Here is a 22050-nt window from a genome sequence, read left to right as displayed (position 1 = left end):
TTATATTTTTTTTTATAAGTGTGAACTTTTGAAATTTTTTTAATTTAAAATTTATTTTTGTTTGCAAAATAACTTTTTTTAACCAAAAAAATGTTTATATAAAATTTTTATTTGATATGTGAAGTTCATATTTCAAAAAATTTTTATCTAATTTATGGATGATTTAAATTTAGTCAACGACTCACATGGAATTAAACGATTGTGCAATGTTAAGTGAGTTGGCTACTTTGACTCCTTATTCTGATTTCAACCAAAGTCCTAGAAACATGTATCAATGTCAGGTATAAATTTATTTTATACTAATGTTGATATATATAATAATTTAATTATATATATATATAGTTTAATAAAAATAATTTAATATATATAATAATTTAATAAATAATTATAGATAACTAAATTTATATTTATTTAATATTTATCCTGTTAATTTAAATGGTATTAATGTAAGTTTTCTATATTTTATTTTTAGATGGGTAAACAAACAATGGGTACTCCATGCCAAGCGCTAAAGCACCGATCAGATAACAAAATGTACAAGATACAAGTAGGTCAAATAATGTCATGAAAAAAAAAATCTAATTTTTAATTTCGATTTCAGGTTTTTGTTTATGCAAAGACTTGATAATAGACTAGCTAGAGAGAGAACAATGCCAAAAATTGTTTTAAATCATGTTACAGCCTTCGTAGTATAGTTATACCAGCAGTTAGTCAAAATGGTGTGAAAAGGGAAAATTTTGTAATGTTATTTGTAAGCTTTGTAAGCTCTAATAGAAATAGAGTACTCTCTTAAAAGCTGACTGGATAAGTTTTTAACAACTGTCAAGAAATAATCACTACTCAAATTTTTATCTATGTTAAATAAATGTTTTTATCAGTCTTTTTACAAAACTGCCTACTTAAACCTTACCTTTTGTTTTCTTGTTTAGCTATAGGTTTGTTTCGTTCTTAAAGAACATTTTTTCATCAAGCAATTTGTTAAATTTCTTCACATTTTTATTTTATGTTTTTATATTTTTGCTGAATTTAAAAGCATATAGCTTTAAAATCGGAATAGATAGATGGGTATAATTTAGCGCAGGAATTTAGAATACCTGTTTGTAAATTGGCAAAAATACTACCAATTATAATCTAGACATTCTGAGCTTTTATCTTTTAATTGAATTGCAAATTTATTTAGATAAAAGTTTATTTTTCAGCACTATCCTCCTAAAAAATAGTTTTGATTATTAATAACTTGATTTTTTCAAGCACATTTTTAATGTTTGCTTGTAATAATATTGGTTCATTTCACCATTATACATGTTGATTTATTTCAAAGTTGAAATACATACCTTTACTATACCTTTACTAAACCTACCGATCCATTATTGTGTTTATATTATTAGTAAACAATTGACAGTTTATACTCTTATCTTTTCAATTTTTTGATTAAAATCTTGCAATTAAAATCTTAAAAAATGTTAAACACTTAGCTCCAGCAATTGTCAAGCTGAGTCATTTTTTGCATCATTTTCTAGGTTTTATCTAATCAGTGACTTTAAAAATAAGATTTCATTTTTAGATCTAAAAATTCATTGTAAATGTAGTTGGACTTTTTTTAGTTGGAGCTGCCAATGTCTCTGTCATGTCAATGAAAAGTTGCAGTGTTTTACCTGTTTTTGAAAAGTCTACCATGGTTGCTGCTTAAGTGAGCACCAAAACTTGTTTCGCCAACCAAATCACAACTTTCTATGACTTGTCATTCAGCAAAGTCACATTCTTTCATTGGTTTCTTTTTGCTCAAAAATTTTTTATTTATCTTGTCTTCTTCTTCAAAAACCAATATGGAATTATCTTTAATTTTTTTGTTTTCTTGATTAGTTTAAATTTTTTTTACAAGTTTCAGTTTTGCTTATTTATTTTTAACTCTCTTCTCTACATCCCATTTCACAAATTTTCACAAAAGTCATTTTTCAGCAGGCAGGAACACAAAGTTTAGCAAAACGCGTTAAATAGTTGTTGATAGTTGTTACAAATATTGAAATAGTGTTCTAGGCACACTTGTAAAACTGTGGCATGAATGTTTTTGTTTAAATTTTTCAATTCTCTGTATTTTTGTACTTAAACTTTTCTACAGTTGTGGTCTGGCTACAGTCTGTGCCATCTTATCAAAAATAGAAACACTTGAAATAGTTTTAACTTAAAACAATTTTCCAGACAAAAAAAAAAAAGAATGAGATTTTTCTGTTATATTTGTTATATTAATAAATTATACCAGTTTTTGACAAGTTTAAAACTTGCTTTTGACAATTCAAATTTTTAATAAAAGTTTGTTAAGGTTTAATTTAATAGTTTTTACTTTTTTTACTTACGTAAAATGCTTAATTAAAATGTATTTTTTAAATTTGTATATATTAGACACCTCAAGCTCCTCTTGTTCGCAACAAAACCTACAGTGAGTATGGCGTTGATAACTTCCCACTTGGTACTAATGCTGTAGTTGCAGTTATTTCATACACAGTACGATGTTTATATATGTTTATATATTGATTTTTTATTTGCATTTAAAAGTTTTAATGTATTTAGTCTAAGGACTCAAATAAATGTATGATAAATATAAATCAGCTCTGAGATTTGTGAAAAGATAATTTTTTACTCTTTTTTTTAACGTTTAATTAAATGTTATTGTTTGAAAAGTTTTGCTGTTGCTAAGAAACAAATTTTAATTATTTCATAACAAATAGGGTTATGATATGGAAGATGCCATGATTATTAATAAATCTTCATTGGAACGAGGATTTTGTCATGGGCAGATTTATAAAACTGAGGTAAAAGTTTTCTAGTTTTTTTAATAGTTTATAGTTAATGCAACTTAAAATATGTGTGTATATATATATATAAATACTCCCTCCGTTCCGAAAGACTGTTCCGATTTCAGGTTTTTTTTTTGTTCCAAAATACTATTCTGATTTTTATTGGTAATTTTGAGTATAAAATAATCAAATATCTTTAATAAAATGAGTTATTTAGAAAATAAAAAATTATTTGAAAATGTTAACTAATGGCCATGATGACGGAAGTACCGAGGGGGCCTTGTGCCCCCTCTAGATTTTTACAAAAAGATCTATTTTTTTTTACAAATTACGTTTTTGGGGTACTTTATTTATTAGTTTGTTTTTTGGAGTAGCATATGCAGCAAGCAGTATATGCCGTATAATAATCTAGGGTATGTATCTTATTTTTGTATATCTCTTTGTCTACGCATGCTTATATATGATAATATAATAAAAAATCCAGATTATTTGTTGGTGTCTCTCTTTTTTATTCATTTAAAAATATTTAAAACACATTTGAAATCATTTTAAACAAAAATGTTGTCTGTTTCTAAGTTTCTAAGTTTATTATTATTGCAGTAAATGCAATAAGAGTGCTAGCAATTAAACTCCTGATTATTTTTTTTACAGATTTAAAAACAAATAAAGTCATCTATTAAGCATGAAGTATTTAAACTAAATGGTTTTAACCACTATTAAATAATTTAATATAAAATAAGAATTTTAAAAGCTAATACTATATATAATTTTTTTCCACTAAAAATGTTATAATGTTATTAAATTTTTAAGTTGATAATTCATTTTTATCGAATCGGGACAGTATTTCGGGACAAAATGTTTCATAAAAAAAACATCCTTTTTAGAAAATAATGGTGTGGTGGTAAAAGATAATATTGTTCCCATGAATTGCTCATAATATTATAGAAAAAGATTTATTTTCAATAATTTTTTACATTGAATGCAAATCAGAACAGTATTTTGGAACAGAGGGAGTATATGAATGTTTGTTATTTTAGCTGGTTGATTTAGAAGAAAAATATATTGATAGCAGTGGATGCGCCTTTAGATTTGGTAATTATTAATCATTTTGAATCGACTTAATGTTTAATTTTTACTTGAATAATGTTTAATTTTTACTTGATTTGACATGTTTCTTAAAAGAATGAGCAGCTTTATTTTTTACTTAAAATTTAGTTAAATATATTTTTTTAATAGATCCTAAAATCAGTTTGTAAAACTGTTAAAAGAATAAAATAAAAGGTCGTAAGCTTTGCTCATGTATAATATTATTTTATAATATACCAAAATACATTTTTCTGCAAAAATAAGATATCTTTGGCGCAATAAAAACCAAGTGTTTTTTTTTTAAATTAAAATTCTATAATTAATTTATATAATTATTATAATATAATTAAACACTTAAATCTTTTAAACTGAACTAAAAACTCTTTTAAACACTTAAATCAATTAAAAACTGAAAACCTTAAAAAATGTTAAACACTTATTAGTTGTTCAGCTGAGTCACCTTTTCACTTTTAGATCTAAAAATTTGAAAAAAATCATGTGCAAGTGTTATTAACTCAATTCAAATACATAAAAAATATTACAAATATTTTTCTCTAAAGATAAAGATTCAATCAAAATGAATAATGGTGCACTGTGCCATTATTATTACAAATTATTACAAATTATTATTACAAACATTAAAAGAATTGTAAAATGTACCATAAGTTATAACCATAAAGTAAAATAGTTTTTAATTTTTTAAATTAAAATTAAAAAATCTTAATAGTTGTACTAAACCATAGTATATATGTGTATGTGTGTATATCAGGCTTGGTGGTGCGTATATCAGGCTTGGTGGCATAGTATATATGTGTATGTGTGTATATCAGGCTAAACCATAGTATATATGTGTATGTGTGTATATCAGGCTTGGTCCGGAAGCGGGGAGCGCTCTTGATTACTGACCACGGAAATAATATTTAGTTACGAAAAACTGGCCAGATTTTGTAGTCATTTTGAGAGCATTTCAAAAAACAAAAAAAAAAGCACAAAAAAGATTAATTGGGCCAATGCACAGTGGTTTGATATAATCAAAAAGTGGCATTAATTCAAGATTTGCGAAAATCTGATATAAAAAGTTCTGATTATGCAAGATTGTTGCAAGTTAGTCATATTTTCATGTTCTGAAAGATTTTTTTTTTTTTAGATCACTTGGTGCTTCCCCGCAGAAAGTTGCCATTTTTTAAAGAACAATTATTTAGTGAAAAAGCAATAATTTCGAACTTTTATTTTATTTCTTAAACCGCACCTGTGAACTTCCATATATTATATATCAATCGGAAAAATGTTAAACAGGTTTTCAGAGTTTATTGTTAATTATTTTATAAAATTACATTTCATGCCATAAAAATGCAGAGAGAGATAACTTTTTAGAATAGGAAATAATAGCATGACTTTTATTAAATTCTGTATGTTTCTGTAAAAATCTGAATACGTATGGATAAACATCGACTCTTCTTCTTTTAATCCAATATATCCAATATGAAGCTGCCCCGACCCACCCAAGAACAACTATTTTCAATTTAAAAAAGTTTCTACTAATATTGATTTTTTTTTTTTTACATAATAGTCATTTTTATTCAGTGCTAAAAAAGGTGCTCCAATTTTATTTTTTAATATTTTCCTTAACATACATAAAATAATTATTAGATTAAAAATATAATTAAAAAAATTAATTTTTTTAAAAAAATACACAAGAGGTTTTCCCCAAGTAAGGGGACTTTAATCAGAAAAATCATGCAAATTAGAAGCACTGAAATCATTTAATAAGTTTCAAGTTATTTTCATTAAAAGTAAATTTCGTAGTTATAGCTGAGTACTTATTCGCTATCGGATAAACTGCTATTGGCTTCTATATCAACGCAATCTAATTGTCGATAAACATCAATTAGTTCGGGTAAAACTTCTTCATTAACATCCTTACTTCTTATGGAATTTTCAATCAATTAAAGTTGCAACACCTCTTCTGGTAGTACTGATTTACCTACAGACTTCAAATGACTTTTCAAAATAAAACTGGAAATATAAGGATCTGATTTTTCCAAAAGAAACATCAGTTAAGTTGTTAATTCTTGAGGTTTTTCTTGCACAATCCATATGATCTTTTCTATGATATTTGTGAAGACTTTCTCCAGCATTTTTGCCCAAAGTTCCAACTGGCAAAATTAATTCAACCATGATATGAGCTCCATGAGCTAACACTTTATGAACACAAGTAGGAATTTTATACCATGAATAATTCTCATTGATAATTAAAACTGTTTGTAGACAATAATTAACAAGTTTGATTGGATCAATTGGAATTTAACAAGACAAACATATTAATATTGTTCTTAAATGGACAATAAGATTTATATCCAAAATTTCTGATAACAATATTGGATCAGAAACAGCTCCCCATGCAGTATTACTATTATTAGATGAACCAGTGCCACCTGGATGGTGTTTGTCTACGTGTAAATTTAATTTTTCCCAAAATCTTTTTTGTATAAGAGTTTTTCGAGCTTTTACATAACCATTATTTATTTTTCCTTTTACCTGCCATTGCTTAATATCCAATTTGTATGGCAAATGAAGGAGGTATTCCATGAAACAGATCCAGCAATGAAGTGGACTTATTTCAAAGAGTAAAAATGCTTTCTTGGTGTTAAATAATTTGTTTGTGTAGTTTTCAATGTGACTCATTTCAGTAGGTGTTTCAGACACCTACACACAATTGATAAGGCGGTGTTTCAGTGATTTCTGCTAAAACTTTTTCATCAATAACTGTTAAAAATAAAGAGCTTTTGATGTTAAGGAATTTTCCATTCGGTGGCCATATTGTAATATCAGAAAGTTCATTTATTTGTCATTCAACAAAACATTTTGTTTCAAGAATAAGTTTTTTACTTTCTTTAGCATACTTTAAGATAATTGGTCTGCAAAATCTAACAAAATTAGAAGTTGGGTTTGCCCAAAACACATGCCAGTCATATGTTAGAAGTCTTAAGGGTACAATGGCAACAGAAAAAAGTGAATTGTCTGATGAACTTTCAAATAACTCATCAAACTTTTGATTGAATTGGGAAAAATTACTTGCTCCATCAAGTCTCCATTTTACAACAAAAATCAACTCAATTGAGTCCTTTTCTTTATTAGTAATTTTAGATATAATTTGTGCCTCTTGTGATTCTACTATTCTTTGAACAGTATATATTAGAAGATTTTGTAATGGCACGTTTGCCTCCTTGTCAGAGATGTGCATATTATTAGGTCTACATTTTTTTTTAAATTCCAGAATATCACTGTAAAGCGGATAATATCTGCACCTCTCTCTTTACTTTCCAATCTTATCGCCATGTACTGAGATTTAGTAAAACCCTCTTTTGGAGACATTTTTTTTTATGTCTTTGTCAATATCTTTATTGATATCATATGCCAATTTTTGATCTTGTAGAATGCACATGATAATTTTTTCTAAGTTCTTATTACGTATTTGTTTGGCTGTGTATCTTGCTGTTTCGAGTTTATACTTTGTATCATATTCAGCTTTTTCAGACAGATTAGAAATTGCTATTCTTTTTAACATTCCAACATTTTAATTACATTACCAGTCATAAAAGAAATAAAATCTTTATTCTTTAACTTAATTTATGACAATTTGTACTTTATTATTTATTTACACATCTTTAAATCGACAAAAATATTTTCTGAAAATTTTTTCAACTTGCAAAAGCTTTTGAGGTTATATTAATTTAAAGGAAGTATTTCGAGGTTATATATACCACGTCCCTGGTAGTAACGCACTCAACTTGTTTCTCCGCACAGCGGCCTTGTTCGTCATGGTTTGTGTTTTAGAGTTATAGAGTTGACAGAGGGTTATAACCACAATCAAGTAGCCTCCTCGTCTGTAGTGGCCTTCTTGACCTTGGGGAGGTGAATTAACAAAAAAAAAAAAAAAAAATAATAATAGTAGTAGTTGGTCTTGAAGTTACCACAAACATATCTTTTTATGGCAATATTATGTAATTTGATTGAAAATGACAGTCATGTTTTATGTAAAAAAAAAAAAAAAAATCAATATTAGTAGAAACTTTTTTAAATTGAAAATAGTTGTTCTTGGGCGGGTCCAGGCGGCTTCATATTGGATATATTGGATTAAAAGAAGAAGAGTCAAAGTTTATCCATACATATTCAGATTATTCAGAAACATACAGAATTTAATAAAAGTCATGCTATTATTTCCTATTCTAAAAAGTTATCTCTCTCTGCATTTTTATGGCATGAAATGTAATTTTATAAAATAATTAACAATAAACTCTGAAAACCTGTTTAACATTTTTCCGATTGATATATAATGCATGGAAGTTCACAGGTGCGGTTTAAGAAATTAAATTAAAGTTCAAAATTATTGCTTTTTCACTAAATAATTGTTTTTTTAAAAATGGCAACTTTCTGCGTGAAAGCGCCAAGTGGCCAGAAAAAATTCTTTCAGCACATGAAAATATGACTAATTTGCAACAATCTTGCATAAACAGAATTTTTTAAATCTTTGCAAATCTTGAATTAATGCCACTTTTTGATTATTTAAACCACTGTGCGATGAGAAGCAATTACAAAAAAAAATAAACTAGGAAAAGAAAATAACTTTTAATGCAAAAAAACTTAAAGTAAAATAAATTACATTTAGAACAAATATTTTCGAAACATCGCTCTTTAATTATTTTTTTGAATTAAGTGACGTTTTTTATATAAAGTAACATCTTACGATTGCTTGATAAGGAAACAAATGTTCTTTTATTTATCAAAGAGTATAATATAATTTTTATTTATATACTTGTGTCTTATTTCCAGTGTTGGATTAAGGAGGGTTATGGTTAGAGGGGGCTATAGCCCTGGGCCATGCAATGTTTGGGGTCCTGAAATAGTCAATAAGTCATTTTTACACTGTGGCACATAAAAAAGGCCTCCAAAATAAAAATGGCCCCGGGCCCCGAAAAGTCCAACAAGATTCTTATAAAACTAACGCTAGTTTTACTTTTAAGCTAAATTGTTTTATAAATAAAAAAGTTAATTTATTTAATAACTATTTTATGTTTCGCATAGTTTAACATATTTAAAACAATTCTTCTTATGATGAAATAATTAAGTCATTGAGTTACTGTAGAAATTAAATTAACTAGATAGAAATCAACTAAAAAGATTAAAAATACTTCATGAAGAGGAAACGGAACTGCTTCACAATACCGCTGATGATGTTTAGTGAGTGGGCTTTTTTATTTTAATTAGTTTTTAAAACATAAAAAAGTAACTTTAAGTTTAAGTATGACAAATTTGTAAGGCAACTAAAGCGAAAATAATTAGAGTTAGTAAACCAAGATCTAATAACTTAAAAAAATTTTTATATCTAATAACTTTGTGTACATATATATATATATATATATATATATATATATATATATATATATATATATATATATATATATATATATATATATATATATATATATATATACAGGGCTTGTGATGAAGAAAATCGTCAAGCGTGTTATATTGCGCTCGTAAAATTAGAATATGTTTTCATCGAGCGTGATTATGTGCGCTCGAGATAACGTCGGCGAGCGCGATCATGAAAATTGCTGAAGGCGATGCTCATAAAAAGCTTTTTATTTTTTATATCTTTTTGTATTTGTTACATAATTCTTTCGTCAAAAAATGTTTGAATTAGTATCACACTCATGAAACTACTTCAACGAAATAGATTTCTATACTTCCAAACTTCTTATCAATACCACAATATCTTCTTCGCGATATTGTCAGATCGCGATTTTATATTTAACTATTTATGTTATAAAAAAACAATATCAAACAAAAACGCAACTTCTTATTGATTTAGTATTGAAGCATAATTTAGTGACTTAGTTTTGCTTCGTTGTTTTGATATATGTATTTAAAAATGTTACTCTGTAAACTTAATTAACGGTTAATGGTTTTTATATTTCTTAATATTTTTTATTCAAATTATTTAATTTTTTTCTAAAATTTCTTTTTAAAAATACGTTTTTTTTATCTTAAAAAATAACACAAGAATAATTTGAAAATTTTCTTTTTTAAAAACTATTCATTATAAGTTAAATACCAGATTTTCGCCTCAACTGTTGTCAACGGTGTTTCCTCTTCTACATCGCCGAAACTGAATGCAGCTACTTCATCAGTCATGTCTTCATCAGCACTGTCTATTTCATCATTGTCATCAAAAATTTGATTTGTAATCAATGTTGTTGCTGTTGTCATATAGTCAACTGGATAATCATCAACTTGAACCACTCGTCTCTTATTCAAACAAATTTCTTTTGCTCGCTTTTTAATCAGGATTATTTCTTCTTTTCATCAGCTTCCATGGTTTCCTAATATCATAATGCTATCATTTAGAGTGTCGTGATTCATAGATAAACGTTGATCTGATAATATGCTAGTTACTGTGCTAAACATTCGCTCCACGCTTGAGTTTGATCCGGAAATTGCGAAAATAATCGATATAACTTTTAATTAATTAGGAAACTTTAACTTTTTGTACAAGAACGTCGACCTCCAAATTTCTCTTGTCTGGCGATTGCATACCAATGCTTCAAGATTGGTTCTTGAATGAATCAAAAATAGTTTCCATTTTTGGAAAACTAACTTTTCATTAAAATTAGAATGTTCTATTGGTGTTTTAAAATGTGTGGACAAATACTTTATTTCTTCCAAGCCAAACTCTTTGTTATCAGTCCAGTTCTGCGGGTCGATGAGCCGCATGGCGTGATAAATCTCAGACTCTTCCTTTATGCTTGTGAATCTGCTGTTTAATGTGTTTATAAGTCTGGGTATAACCTTTCTCCTAATATTTCTGACTAAGCATAATGCTTGATCTACGTCGACCAAAGTCATATCTAAGTTTACTATTGTATACTTTCTATTACTGGGGTGTTTTCGTTTGTCGCCAGCTTTACTAAACTGACCAGACAGTGTTTCAGGTAAGTTATGTTTGCCCTCAATAACCATGTAACGTGATACATAGCTATCTAAAAATTCTAAATCTGTATCGATTTCTTCGAGCTTCAATTCCAGTTCTAAATTTGTTCGGTTGATTGTAGCTAGAATATCAAGCGGCAACAGTTCATTTGCTTCAAATACTTTCGATGCTGGCACAATGAGCTCTAGCAAATCATGATAAACAGCAACGGTGCAAAGAAAGTTATATGATTTGAATTTCTTTAGTAACCCTTGAACCTTTGCTCTTGAAGTTATAGGGTTTTTCCGTTCATTTACGTAGTTCTCGTAGGCCACTATATAAGCTGGCCAGGACTCCAATAAATTCTTAAAAGCTCTTATATGATGGCCAACAAACCTCATTCCTGTTAGTTTCGGTAGAGTCTTATGCGTAGTACCTAAAATATCTAATCTAGTTTAATATTTAAAAATTGAATAGTTTACATTTATCTTAGAAAAATCCCAGACAATGTAAGAAAGGTAATCTTGTAATGTGTTTTCACTATGAGCCAAGTTCTTGGAAAATAAAATGATAAACTAAAATATAAACCATGGTTTTAAGCCACAACGTTTTACCACAAACTTTGCGGTAAACTTTACCTAAAGCTGCAGATGCATTTATTACTTCTTGTTTTATTTTCCCCGAGTTTCGAAACAGATAAAAATTTGTATTGTAAAATTCATCAACTTTTTTTAATTTAGAGATCTCGGAAAAAAACTTCTTTAACTGCCAGTTCGACTCTGGTTGACATAATGAACTGGAAGTAGCCATTCCCTATCTGCCTTTATTTGCGCTATGACACCGCAATAATTTCTAAAGTTTACACCTGCACCATCGGATGTTTTACTGACTAATTTATTTTTGTTAATCATGGGAGTCTAGTTTAAATTCCCCGGTTTCAAAAATGTTATTGATTCCCTTGACAATGGGGTCTGCTTCTCCTCCGACAAACCTATCAATATCAACTAGATCCAGAACAATATAAAAAGGAGAACCACATCTTTCAATTCTTGCCAAAACTAACTCTTTTTCTTTCTTTGTTTTTCGAGCTTGGCTAGCATTGCACAAAATTGAGAAGAATTGAGCTTTTTTCAGGATATTGGCACATTTTTCACGCACAGCCATCGCAATGCATTTTACGAATTCACGCTCGCTAACGCCATTTTCGTTACGTTTGATTATTTTAACACCAGTGATCTTACAGCTGTTTACCTAAACATTTTTTGTAAATGATGTTTTATATTTTTCGATTTAAAGTTAAATTTACAATAGATTAGTAAAATTTACAAAGTTGGAAACATTCGAACCAACTATTTTTATGTGAACCAACTATTCAATACTTTATCTAATATATTTAAAATAGTCAACATATCGATACTTACAATAACAGTAAAGTTTTTGTGCGGCATAGTTGGCAGAAGGGCCATTTCATAGGCACAGTTTACAAGTCTTATATACGCGTCATCCGTTAAAACTTTTAACGAAGACGATATTGACGCTTGTATCTAAGAAACAAAAGAATATCACAATTACAAAAAAACACTGTTTCCTCAAGCTTTTACTTTATGCAGTACCAATCTTAATTGAATCATAGTTTAAAACTTTTTCTATAATATATTTTATAAACATCGATTTCATTTAGTTTTTTTAAAGGAAAAAATGTTCGAGATTTTTAACTAATGTTAAGTACACGTTTTTTTTTAATAAGAAACCAATCAAACGGTTAGTACTAAAAAATTTCTTATTTTAAGGATACTTTTTTTCTAAATCTAGTACTAAAAGTTTCCTTAATTTCAAGTTTTTATTTTTTATTTGTAATCAAATTGAATTCTATTCGATTGCGCGTGCAAATTAAATTCTCATTTAAACTGTTGTCTCCGTTGTAGATAATGTTAACTTCGAGTAATGTTGATGAGATATTTAAGTGAAAAATGAGGAAATACTCATCAAATAAATTTCTCATTGAAAAGTTGCTTAGTACTAAAAGTTTCTTAAGATTTTGAGGCTCCTAGTACTAGTTTATTATAAACTGGTTTCTTATAAAAAAAAATGTGAAATCGTTTTTGGCTTTTTTTAATGTTATGTTGATTGAATAATAAAAAAGAGTTAGCGAACTTTAATTAATTCAACGTAAGAGTCATTATCAAGTATTTTTAGGTTTAATTTTTTTCTTTTGTTGAGAAATTATTTTCGGTTATTATTTTTTTCAACTTTCTCTTAGTGTAGTTTAATTTTTTCAGCGCATTTTAGAAATAATTAAATATCAAAATTTAACATAAACATCATCAAGCATTTACAAATGTGTAAATGCTTAATGGCCAAATCATCAAAGCAAAATATATTGATGGTGTACGATCACACGACTTCCTGATCAAGCCTGCAATAAACGACGCCTTAGCACAGTTCAAAATTAAGATATTAGAATCTGGTAAATAAGAATAAAAAATCTTTATTTCAAAGGTAATAATTTATTAATTACCTTTGAGGATTTCGTATTTTGTATTCCATCGGTTGACGTAACACATCGCAACACAGAGCGAGAAACCCTCAAATGAGCGCATTTGAGGGTTTTTCGCTCTCACACCTTATTGCAGTAAGGTGAGAAGATGTTTCAAAATGTCTTTGAATTGTGTGGATCGACACAAAGTTCGTCCAATCGACAAACCGTAAAGCACATTGTCGTATTATACCTTTACAACCTTGTAACCTTATTAAACCTTTACAACCTCTCTATTTTTTGTACAAACTTTGCAGTAAATTTTAATAACGTATGTAGTTCCGTTGGTAATTTCAGTTGTAAAGCCTATTACCTCTTCAACTTTCCATTTAATAAATGTTGACATCATTACTTTGTTTCCTTTTCGAATCTCCTTGATTGCGAACATTCTAAACAACAGAATCGTTTTAAATTTGAGTTAAAATAAATAATAGCTAATAAAAAACCTATACTATGAACAAAAACTAATTTTAAAAATTACTCTAATATTAATATTTATTTTTATTATAAACGATGTGTGGAGACAATAAATCAAATAAATCTTACTTGATATTTTCACAAGATTAAAAATACTCTGCAGTTTTAATTTTCTTATAATGGTTTTCTAATTTTCTATTCTTCTTTTATTTGCGCATTTTTGTATTCACACTGTTTCCACGTGCACATTCCATTATTGAAATTAGTGACTATTAACGACTTCAAACTGCTCGTTCGTTACGTTACTGCAAAAGAGAACGACGAAGTGCTTTTTATATTTTATATCAGTGCTTTGATAATAGAATATTTTTAATAAAAAAATCTTTTTTAAATATTTTATGAAAATAAAAAAATAATCCCGAACTATTGGACGAGCGTTATTTTATACCCTCGTTATAAGCTGAACGAGCGTTACAGCGCGTTTTACAAGCGGAGCGCGATCGCGCTCGCTTCATCACAAGCCCTGTATATACACACAGTATCGGACAAAACGAGTGCAATCAAATAATGCTAATTTAGTTTCTTTATATAAAAGTGCTTCATTTTTTCTATTTAGATAAATAACTATGTAACTGTTTAGAGACAAAGTTCTTCAAGTTTTATTCATCACAAAGTTCATTATTTGTACACGAAAATTAATAAATTAATCAAAAGTATTAAAAAAAGTTGATTTACTTCTGGACAAAACAAGTGCAACTCGACAAAATGTTGACCAAGCTGTATTTCGCTATCAATATTTCGTGGCAAATCCTTTGTTGTCAATCACAGCCTTGCATCTTCAAGGCATAGATTCGATCAGGTGATCAATGAAACTTTGTGGAATCGCTGCCCAGGCCTTTTGGATTTGTTCAAACAGTTGATCCTTATTACGAACACCTTCACGATTAATTCTGCAGTTGGCGATCTCCCACAGGTTCTCGATAGGGTTTAGATCCGGAGATTGAGGCAGCCAATCCATCACCGATAGGTGGTTGTCTTGAAACCACTGCTTGACTACTTTTGCAGTGTGTTTCGGATCGTTGTGTTGCTGAAAAACCCATTTTATTGGCATATTCCATTCAGCATGAGGTAACATAACATTTTTCAGGATATTTTTATACATAAAACGGTCCATTATTCCATCGTTTCGATGTATTGGACCTAGACTGTTAGCAGAAAAACACCCCCAGACCATTACATTGCCTCCACCATGCTTCACGGTCTTATGGCAGTAACGTAAATCGAGGCGTTTTCCGACCGTCAACGTACACGGCAAATGCCATTGCTCCCAATGATGTTGAACTTCGATTCATCACTGAACAGGACAGTTCGCCATTTCTGCACATTCCAGTCAATATGAGATGTAGCAAACAGGAGTCTTTTCTTCTGGTTTTTTAGTGAAATCAGCAGCTTCTTTGCAGGGCGTCGAGAATACAATCCCGCTTCAACAGCACGTCGTCTGATGGTTCGGTCCGATACAGGCAGCTCTAATTGCTTTTGTATCTCGACTGATGATATCCAGAGATCCTTCTTGACGGATCTGACAATCATAGAATCTTCTGTAGAAGTAGTGGAGCGCGGTCTTCCACCTTTGTTGTCTGCTGCCAACTTCCCCGTAGAACGATATTTGAAACATAGTCTTGATACGGTCCATTTTTTCACGAGATATTTATCACAAATACTTTTTTGTGACATTTTACTTACGTAATCGCCAATAATTTTCTTTCTTAGTTCCAATACAAGACTGTCGGGAGCCATTTTTGCACTTGAAGTCATAAAAATAATAAAAATAAATAATCACGCTTCTCAAGGCTTACCGTGTTACATTTACCTTGTGATGATACAATAATGCTCTGTGGAACACAACGTCTTGGTTGGATGCGGACTGTATTGATGTAATGAAACACTTGTTGTATTTTACTTCTTGTGTTGATGTTCTTTGATAAAACACTTTGATAAAATTCACTTCGATAAACTGTCTTGATAATACTGACTGATTGACTTCCATATACTGACTGAATTACATGTCGATTTACATGTCTCTTATATAGTAAAATAAACCTGTGTGAACCTGTTCTGGAAGAAATTCTAGATGCTTCTTTTCGATGCTTCTGGAATCTTCTGGATGCGTCTGAATGTTTCTGGATACTTCTGGATGCTACTGGATGCTTCCAGATGCTTCTGGAAACTTTTGTAAGCTTCTGGAAATTTCTGGATACTTCCTTTAATTATTAAAAAACTTCCATGACGTTGACACGGACCAGACTTAAGAAAATGAAACAAACCAAAAAAGTTGCACTTGTTTTGTCCGCTGCAAAATGGCACTTGTCAACGAAATTCTGCCTGTGTGTTATCACCTGTCAGCTGATTGCTCATGTCATGGCATGCTATGACTCCAGACTCCTGAACTGTTTGCTGTGGTAGTATAGTTCGTTTCGTTTTTAAGACATGTAAAATTAGGAACACTTTTTAGCATTGTGTGATGTTGGTTGCAAATGTTTTGTCCAATACTGTATATATATATATATATATATATATATATATATATATATATATATATATATATATATATATATATATATATATATATATATATATATAAATATATATATATATATATATAAATATATATATATATATATATATATAAATATATATATATATATATAATATATATATATATATATATATATATATATATATATATATATATATATATATTTGTGTTCTGTTGTGAACTCAGGCATGATGCTTGTTCATCCGTGAGTTACTTTGTATGTATGTTTGTGTTTTAGTAACCAGAAACTTTTTTTTATGTTTATTTCATAATTAGTTTTATTAACTTTGATGAATAATAATTTCATTAAAAACGCAATTATTGTTGAAAGTCTTTTTGTTTACAAAATAAATTGTAAAAATTGCTTTAAAAGATTACATTAGAATAAAAAACAAATACACAAATTTATATTTGCATAAAAAATACATACTTTATAAATAAAAAATAAGAATATACTAATAATATCTATAATATATAATAAACTTTCAAAATTTTGACAATTTAAAAGATATATATTTAAAACATTTTTTTTTGTAAACAAATAATAATAGTTTAAAAGATTTACGGCTTTGCAGATGTGGCTCTGAGAATGAGCCATAGTATTAAAGTAATAGTTCGTTTGATAATATTTTCTTAAAACAATTTATGCTAGAAATCTCAAAACTTAACAAATCTCGAGTAATACAATTTTTAAAACATTTCAACAGAATACTCTAGAACTTTACTTCGCTTAGCCTATTTTTTGAACCAATAGAATTAGTTAAGTTGTAGATTTGGCGGGTTTTTAGTGTTCGCAAATATTATTTTTATTCTTCCGCACCAAGATGTTTTGAAAACATTCAAGTTTATGAATGTTTCCATGTATGGCTGTAAAACAAAAAATTTTTGTTTTACGGACATACATAAACTTAAATGTTCTTAAAACGAATAAAAAAATTGTTGCAACTGAATATTATTTCTGTAGTCTGTAATCGAAAGCTATCGCTCTCGCTTTCCGACCAAGCCTGATATATGTATATATATACAGTGTCAGGCAAAATGATCTTACATATTTGTATATTTTAATAAAATGCAAATGAAGTAAAGAAATAAAAAATTGTTTTTATTTTTAAATATACTTATTATGTCATTTTGTTTCATTATGATTTAGAAATTAAATTTGAGTTAAATGGGATCCATTATTATCCACTCACTGTCAAAGGCGGTGGCGAAGGTTGTCTATAACTATAAATTATATATACACTATAAAAATCAAAAAAACAATGACATTATATAGAAACAAAAACAAAATTTAATCATATGAAAATAAATGGCATTACCTATACTTTTCAAAAATAAAAACATCTTATTCATTTTTTTAATTTATTTGCCTTTTATTTAACCTACAAATGTGTCAGATCATTTTGCCTGACCCTGTAACAACATGTTTCATGTTTATCTTACATTACATGTGCAACAACTTTAACAAATATCAATTAGCTTCAGTTCCGATTGTGTCTACTTAAAGGTATAAAAAAATTTTTTGTAAGAATTGTCAAACTATTAAGCTCTACAATTTTTTTAATTTTTTTTAATTAAATACTAATTTAAAAAAAACCTTCCCAAGGCAGAGAAGACCACAACAGTCTAGGAGGCTACTTTAGTTATGGTTATAACCTTCTCTTGAGTCCAAAACACAATCCTTGACAAACAATGTCGCTGTGCAGATAAACAAGTTAAGTGCGGTACTACCAGCGGCGTGGTGGGGATTAAACTCATTAATGGCTCAATATCTGACATTTACGAACTCTAGCAGCGTTCAAATTTTTTGCTGGATATCTTTGTGACAGACTTTTTGGTGTTTTTTTTTTCATTTCTTAAACTAGGAAATAACTCTTTAGGTTCGGATGTTTTGTTCTTAGCAATATTATGCAATATTATTATGTGTGGATTTTAACTTTCTGCAAGTGTCAGTTTTTAGATTTGTTGACATTTTATGTATTGGTACTTTTTTTTTTAGATAACTCTTTTAATTTAGTGTTGGCTTTTTTTTGCTTCCATTTTATGTAATCGAGAAAGATTCAACAGATGTAAGACATTCTGACAACTTTTGCTTGATTTTTGGTATAGCCATTCCTGTCAATGTTACTCCAAAACTGAAATGCGTTAAAAAAAAAAAAAGGCGAACAAATCTTAAATGAAAAAATCCAAAATTTTAGTATTTAGAAATAACATCATAAAAACACACGTAAAATTACATTGAAGTATGGTTTTACTAATATTTTAACTAAAAATTTTCAGCAACAAATAACTTAAAATTAGTTTAATTCATACCTGCCAATTCATACCATTGTGTTTTTATTTATATTTACTATTATGCCTTTAAAAATAGTTATATTTGTTTATTCAACATCTGGCTGCAGCATTTGCTAAAATAATTTAAACAATAGTCAATGTGTGGCGAGTAAGAAAGTTCAATCTAACACATATCAATGTTACTCACATGTCAACTTCATGTTGCCTTAATTAAAAATATTCTGTATTTACTTAAGTAAATACAAAATATTTTTTTTAATTCAAAACTTTTTTTATTAGGAATTTTTATATTATTAGGAAGTGATGAAGAAAGCTCAACTTTCAAAAGTGGTCTTTTAGGCAAAGACGGTTTGCCGCCCATTGGTCGCTTGATGCAACATGGTGATCCTTATTACAGGTGTTAATAATTTGATAGCAATAGTAACTTTTAAAAATTTTTTTGTGATGTTTTTTGTTGTTGTTGTTGTTGTTGTTTTTAATATTGTAAAAATGTAAAGTTTAAAATAATATATTTATAATTTATAAGATGAACAAGGAATGTTTATTTTTTTACAAAAAATTTTTTTTAATCTTTTTCCAGAAACTAAATCAATGTTAATTCACCTAAAGTCTCTAAAGGCCACTGCCTCTTTATTTAATTTTAAATTTAGGTTTCATAAGATATTTTCTAAAATATATAAAGCTTTGTTGTTGGACTATGTTTACAGTCGTGAAAATGGGTCTTTATATATTTATTGCAATTTTGTAATATATATATATATATATATATATATATATATATATATATATATATATATATATATATATATATATTATGATGATGATGGTGATAAAATACTTGGAGATCACTAACAGCAACTTTTTACTTTTAAAATATGTAGTTTTGCTACTTTGAGTAAACAGCACAATTAATTACACAATTTACAAAAAATTAATTACGTAAAAAAACAATATTTTAACAAAATATAACATAATTTATAATTGATTTATTACCAGCATAAGAAAATTAATACAACAATTGACAAAATGATCTTTTTAACGCAAATGTTTAACAATGTTTAATGTTAAGTGTTAATAAAAATAAATTTTTAAAACAAATCCAATGATTAACACAATTAAATTTCCCAAAATATGTGGAAATCATTCTGAGAGTGCAAGTAATAGATTTTATTATCATCATGTTGCACACTAGCGCTTGCAAGTTTGGTAGCATGCTGCTAACAAGCTCAACATGATCTACAGATTTCTTGTTAACTGGGAAATTTCTCTTGACCAAAAGAAATGATTTCCAAGCTTTAAATTTTGCTTCAGTTATTGATTTGATAAAATTAAGATCTTTCATAAAGTAATTAATCAGTGGATGATAAAAAATCGTCTTGTATTTTTTCTGTACTCAATCACGGAAATTTGTGTGAAATAAAATTAAAACATGTCACTTTTGTTAAACTTCTTCACAAACTGTTTCGTTATGCTGACTTAAATATGTGGCAGAAGTATGATGCAGTCTTGGTTAACTAAAGTCAGGTTAATAAAATCTTTTGTATCAACTTTCAGCCCTACTGGCACTGGCTAAACTTTTGTGGTTAATAGTGTTGCTTGTCATGTCAGTCCTAAAGACAAATAAAAGAAAGGATCTTTGTGTACCCCCCTTGTTCACCTAGAAGAAAGTAATGCATATCGAGACCACAACTGAGATAACTCAGTTGTGGTCTCGATACATAATCTTTTTCCATAACCTCAGAAACATTTGTGTATTCTTAATTCAAATTTTTTTAACAAATTATATGTATGAATCCATTGTTACTGCTATGAAACAAAATACAATTTTACCTTCTTTTGGTTCTGTCTATAAAAAAGATGCCAATTGCTTGGTTGGTCGTTTTTCAAACTTATCTGTTGTGAAATACCACCAACATTGTTACAGGTTCTTTTATCAGCTTCGATGAAAAGTGATGTTGGTTTTTGGAGTAAGTAAATTTCTTACTTTTAATCAAGATATTTTAGTAGCTTCTTTTGGTAAGTTTAGACCTCTTGCTAATTGATTTAGTTCTTTCTCATTAGATTTAGAGGTTTTGAACAGCTACAGTCTAGATTCGAATCTTCACTGTATGAATTTTGTGCAGGTTTACAGAGATTTGGATTATCTGAGGATTTAGATGTGCTAGGTTGCACCTCTCATTATTTTAATTGAGCTTTTTAGCACAAGATATGACTGATGGGTATGACCACTTATTAATATTTCTAGGGTTAATTATGTTAATTTTCAGAATGCTGAAAAAGCAGTGTGTATATATATATACATACATACATACATATATCAAATAATAAAATTTTTGCATTTTTTAAACAATCTTTGCTATTACAACTATAGTATTAGTTGTAGGGTGGTTTCTAAAGTGGATGCATTTTTATATTTAGATTTATAAAACAATTGGTTTTAAAAATAATAACTGTTTTAATTTTTATTTATACAGTTTAAAAAAAACCTAAATTAATGATCAGCTCCTTCGCCATAGCAACTATAGTATTAGTTGTAGGGTGGTTTCTTAAGTTGATACATTTTTATATTTACATTTATAATATAATTGGTTTTTAAAATAATAACTGTTATAATTTTTATTAATACAGTTTTTAAAAAATCCTAAATTAATGGTCTGCTGCTTTGTCATAGCAACTGTAGTATTAGTTGTAGGATGGTTTCTAAAGTGGATGCATTTTTATATTTAGATTTATAAAACAATTGGTTTTTAAAATAATAACTGTTTTAAATTTTATTAATCCAGTTTTTTGCAAAACCTAAATTAATGATCAGCTCCTTCACCATGGTAACTATAGTATTAGTTGTAGGGTGGTTTCTTAAGTTGATACATTTTTATATTTACATTTATAAAACAATTGGTTTTTAAATAATAACTGTTATAATTTTTATTAATACAGTTTTTAAAAAAACCTAAATTAATGATCTGCTCCTTCGCCATAACAACTATAGTATTAGTTGTAGGGTGGTTTCTTAAGTTGATACATTTTTATATTTATAAAACAATTGGTTTTTAAATAACTGTTATAATTTTTATTAATACAGTTTTTAAAAAAACCTAAATTAATGATCTGCTCCTTCGCCATAACAACTATAGTATTAGTTGTAGGGTGGTTTCTTAAGTTGATACATTTTTATATTTACATTTATAATACAATTGGTTTTTATATAATAACTGTTATATTTTTTATTTATACAATTTTAAAAAAAAACCTAAATTAATTATCAGCTTTTTTGTCATACCCAAGAAGCCTGTATTATTGAACTAAACAGATTTTGCTGGTTGGCATGGCTGCATTGGATTTGCAGTTCGAA

General features: G+C 28.1%; 1 protein-coding gene across 1 annotated transcript in view; it reads left to right on the top strand.

The window, feature by feature from the left end:
- Positions 1-22050, top strand: part of LOC100212263 (DNA-directed RNA polymerase I subunit RPA2) — an 89623-nt gene that overhangs the window by 39274 nt on the left and 28299 nt on the right. Inside the window, exons 16-21 of the mRNA XM_065810136.1 lie at positions 174-281; positions 473-547; positions 2401-2502; positions 2727-2810; positions 3833-3887; positions 18996-19095. Of these exons, the coding sequence (XP_065666208.1) occupies positions 174-281; positions 473-547; positions 2401-2502; positions 2727-2810; positions 3833-3887; positions 18996-19095 (524 nt within the window). The remainder of the gene's footprint in view (positions 1-173; positions 282-472; positions 548-2400; positions 2503-2726; positions 2811-3832; positions 3888-18995; positions 19096-22050) is intronic.

The sequence above is a fragment of the Hydra vulgaris genome, chromosome 11, assembly GCF_038396675.1.
Source record: "Hydra vulgaris chromosome 11, alternate assembly HydraT2T_AEP".
Classification (NCBI taxonomy): domain Eukaryota; kingdom Metazoa; phylum Cnidaria; class Hydrozoa; order Anthoathecata; family Hydridae; genus Hydra; species Hydra vulgaris.
The sequence above is the reverse complement of the archived record's forward strand: the minus strand, read 5'-3'. Positions and strand labels throughout refer to the sequence as shown.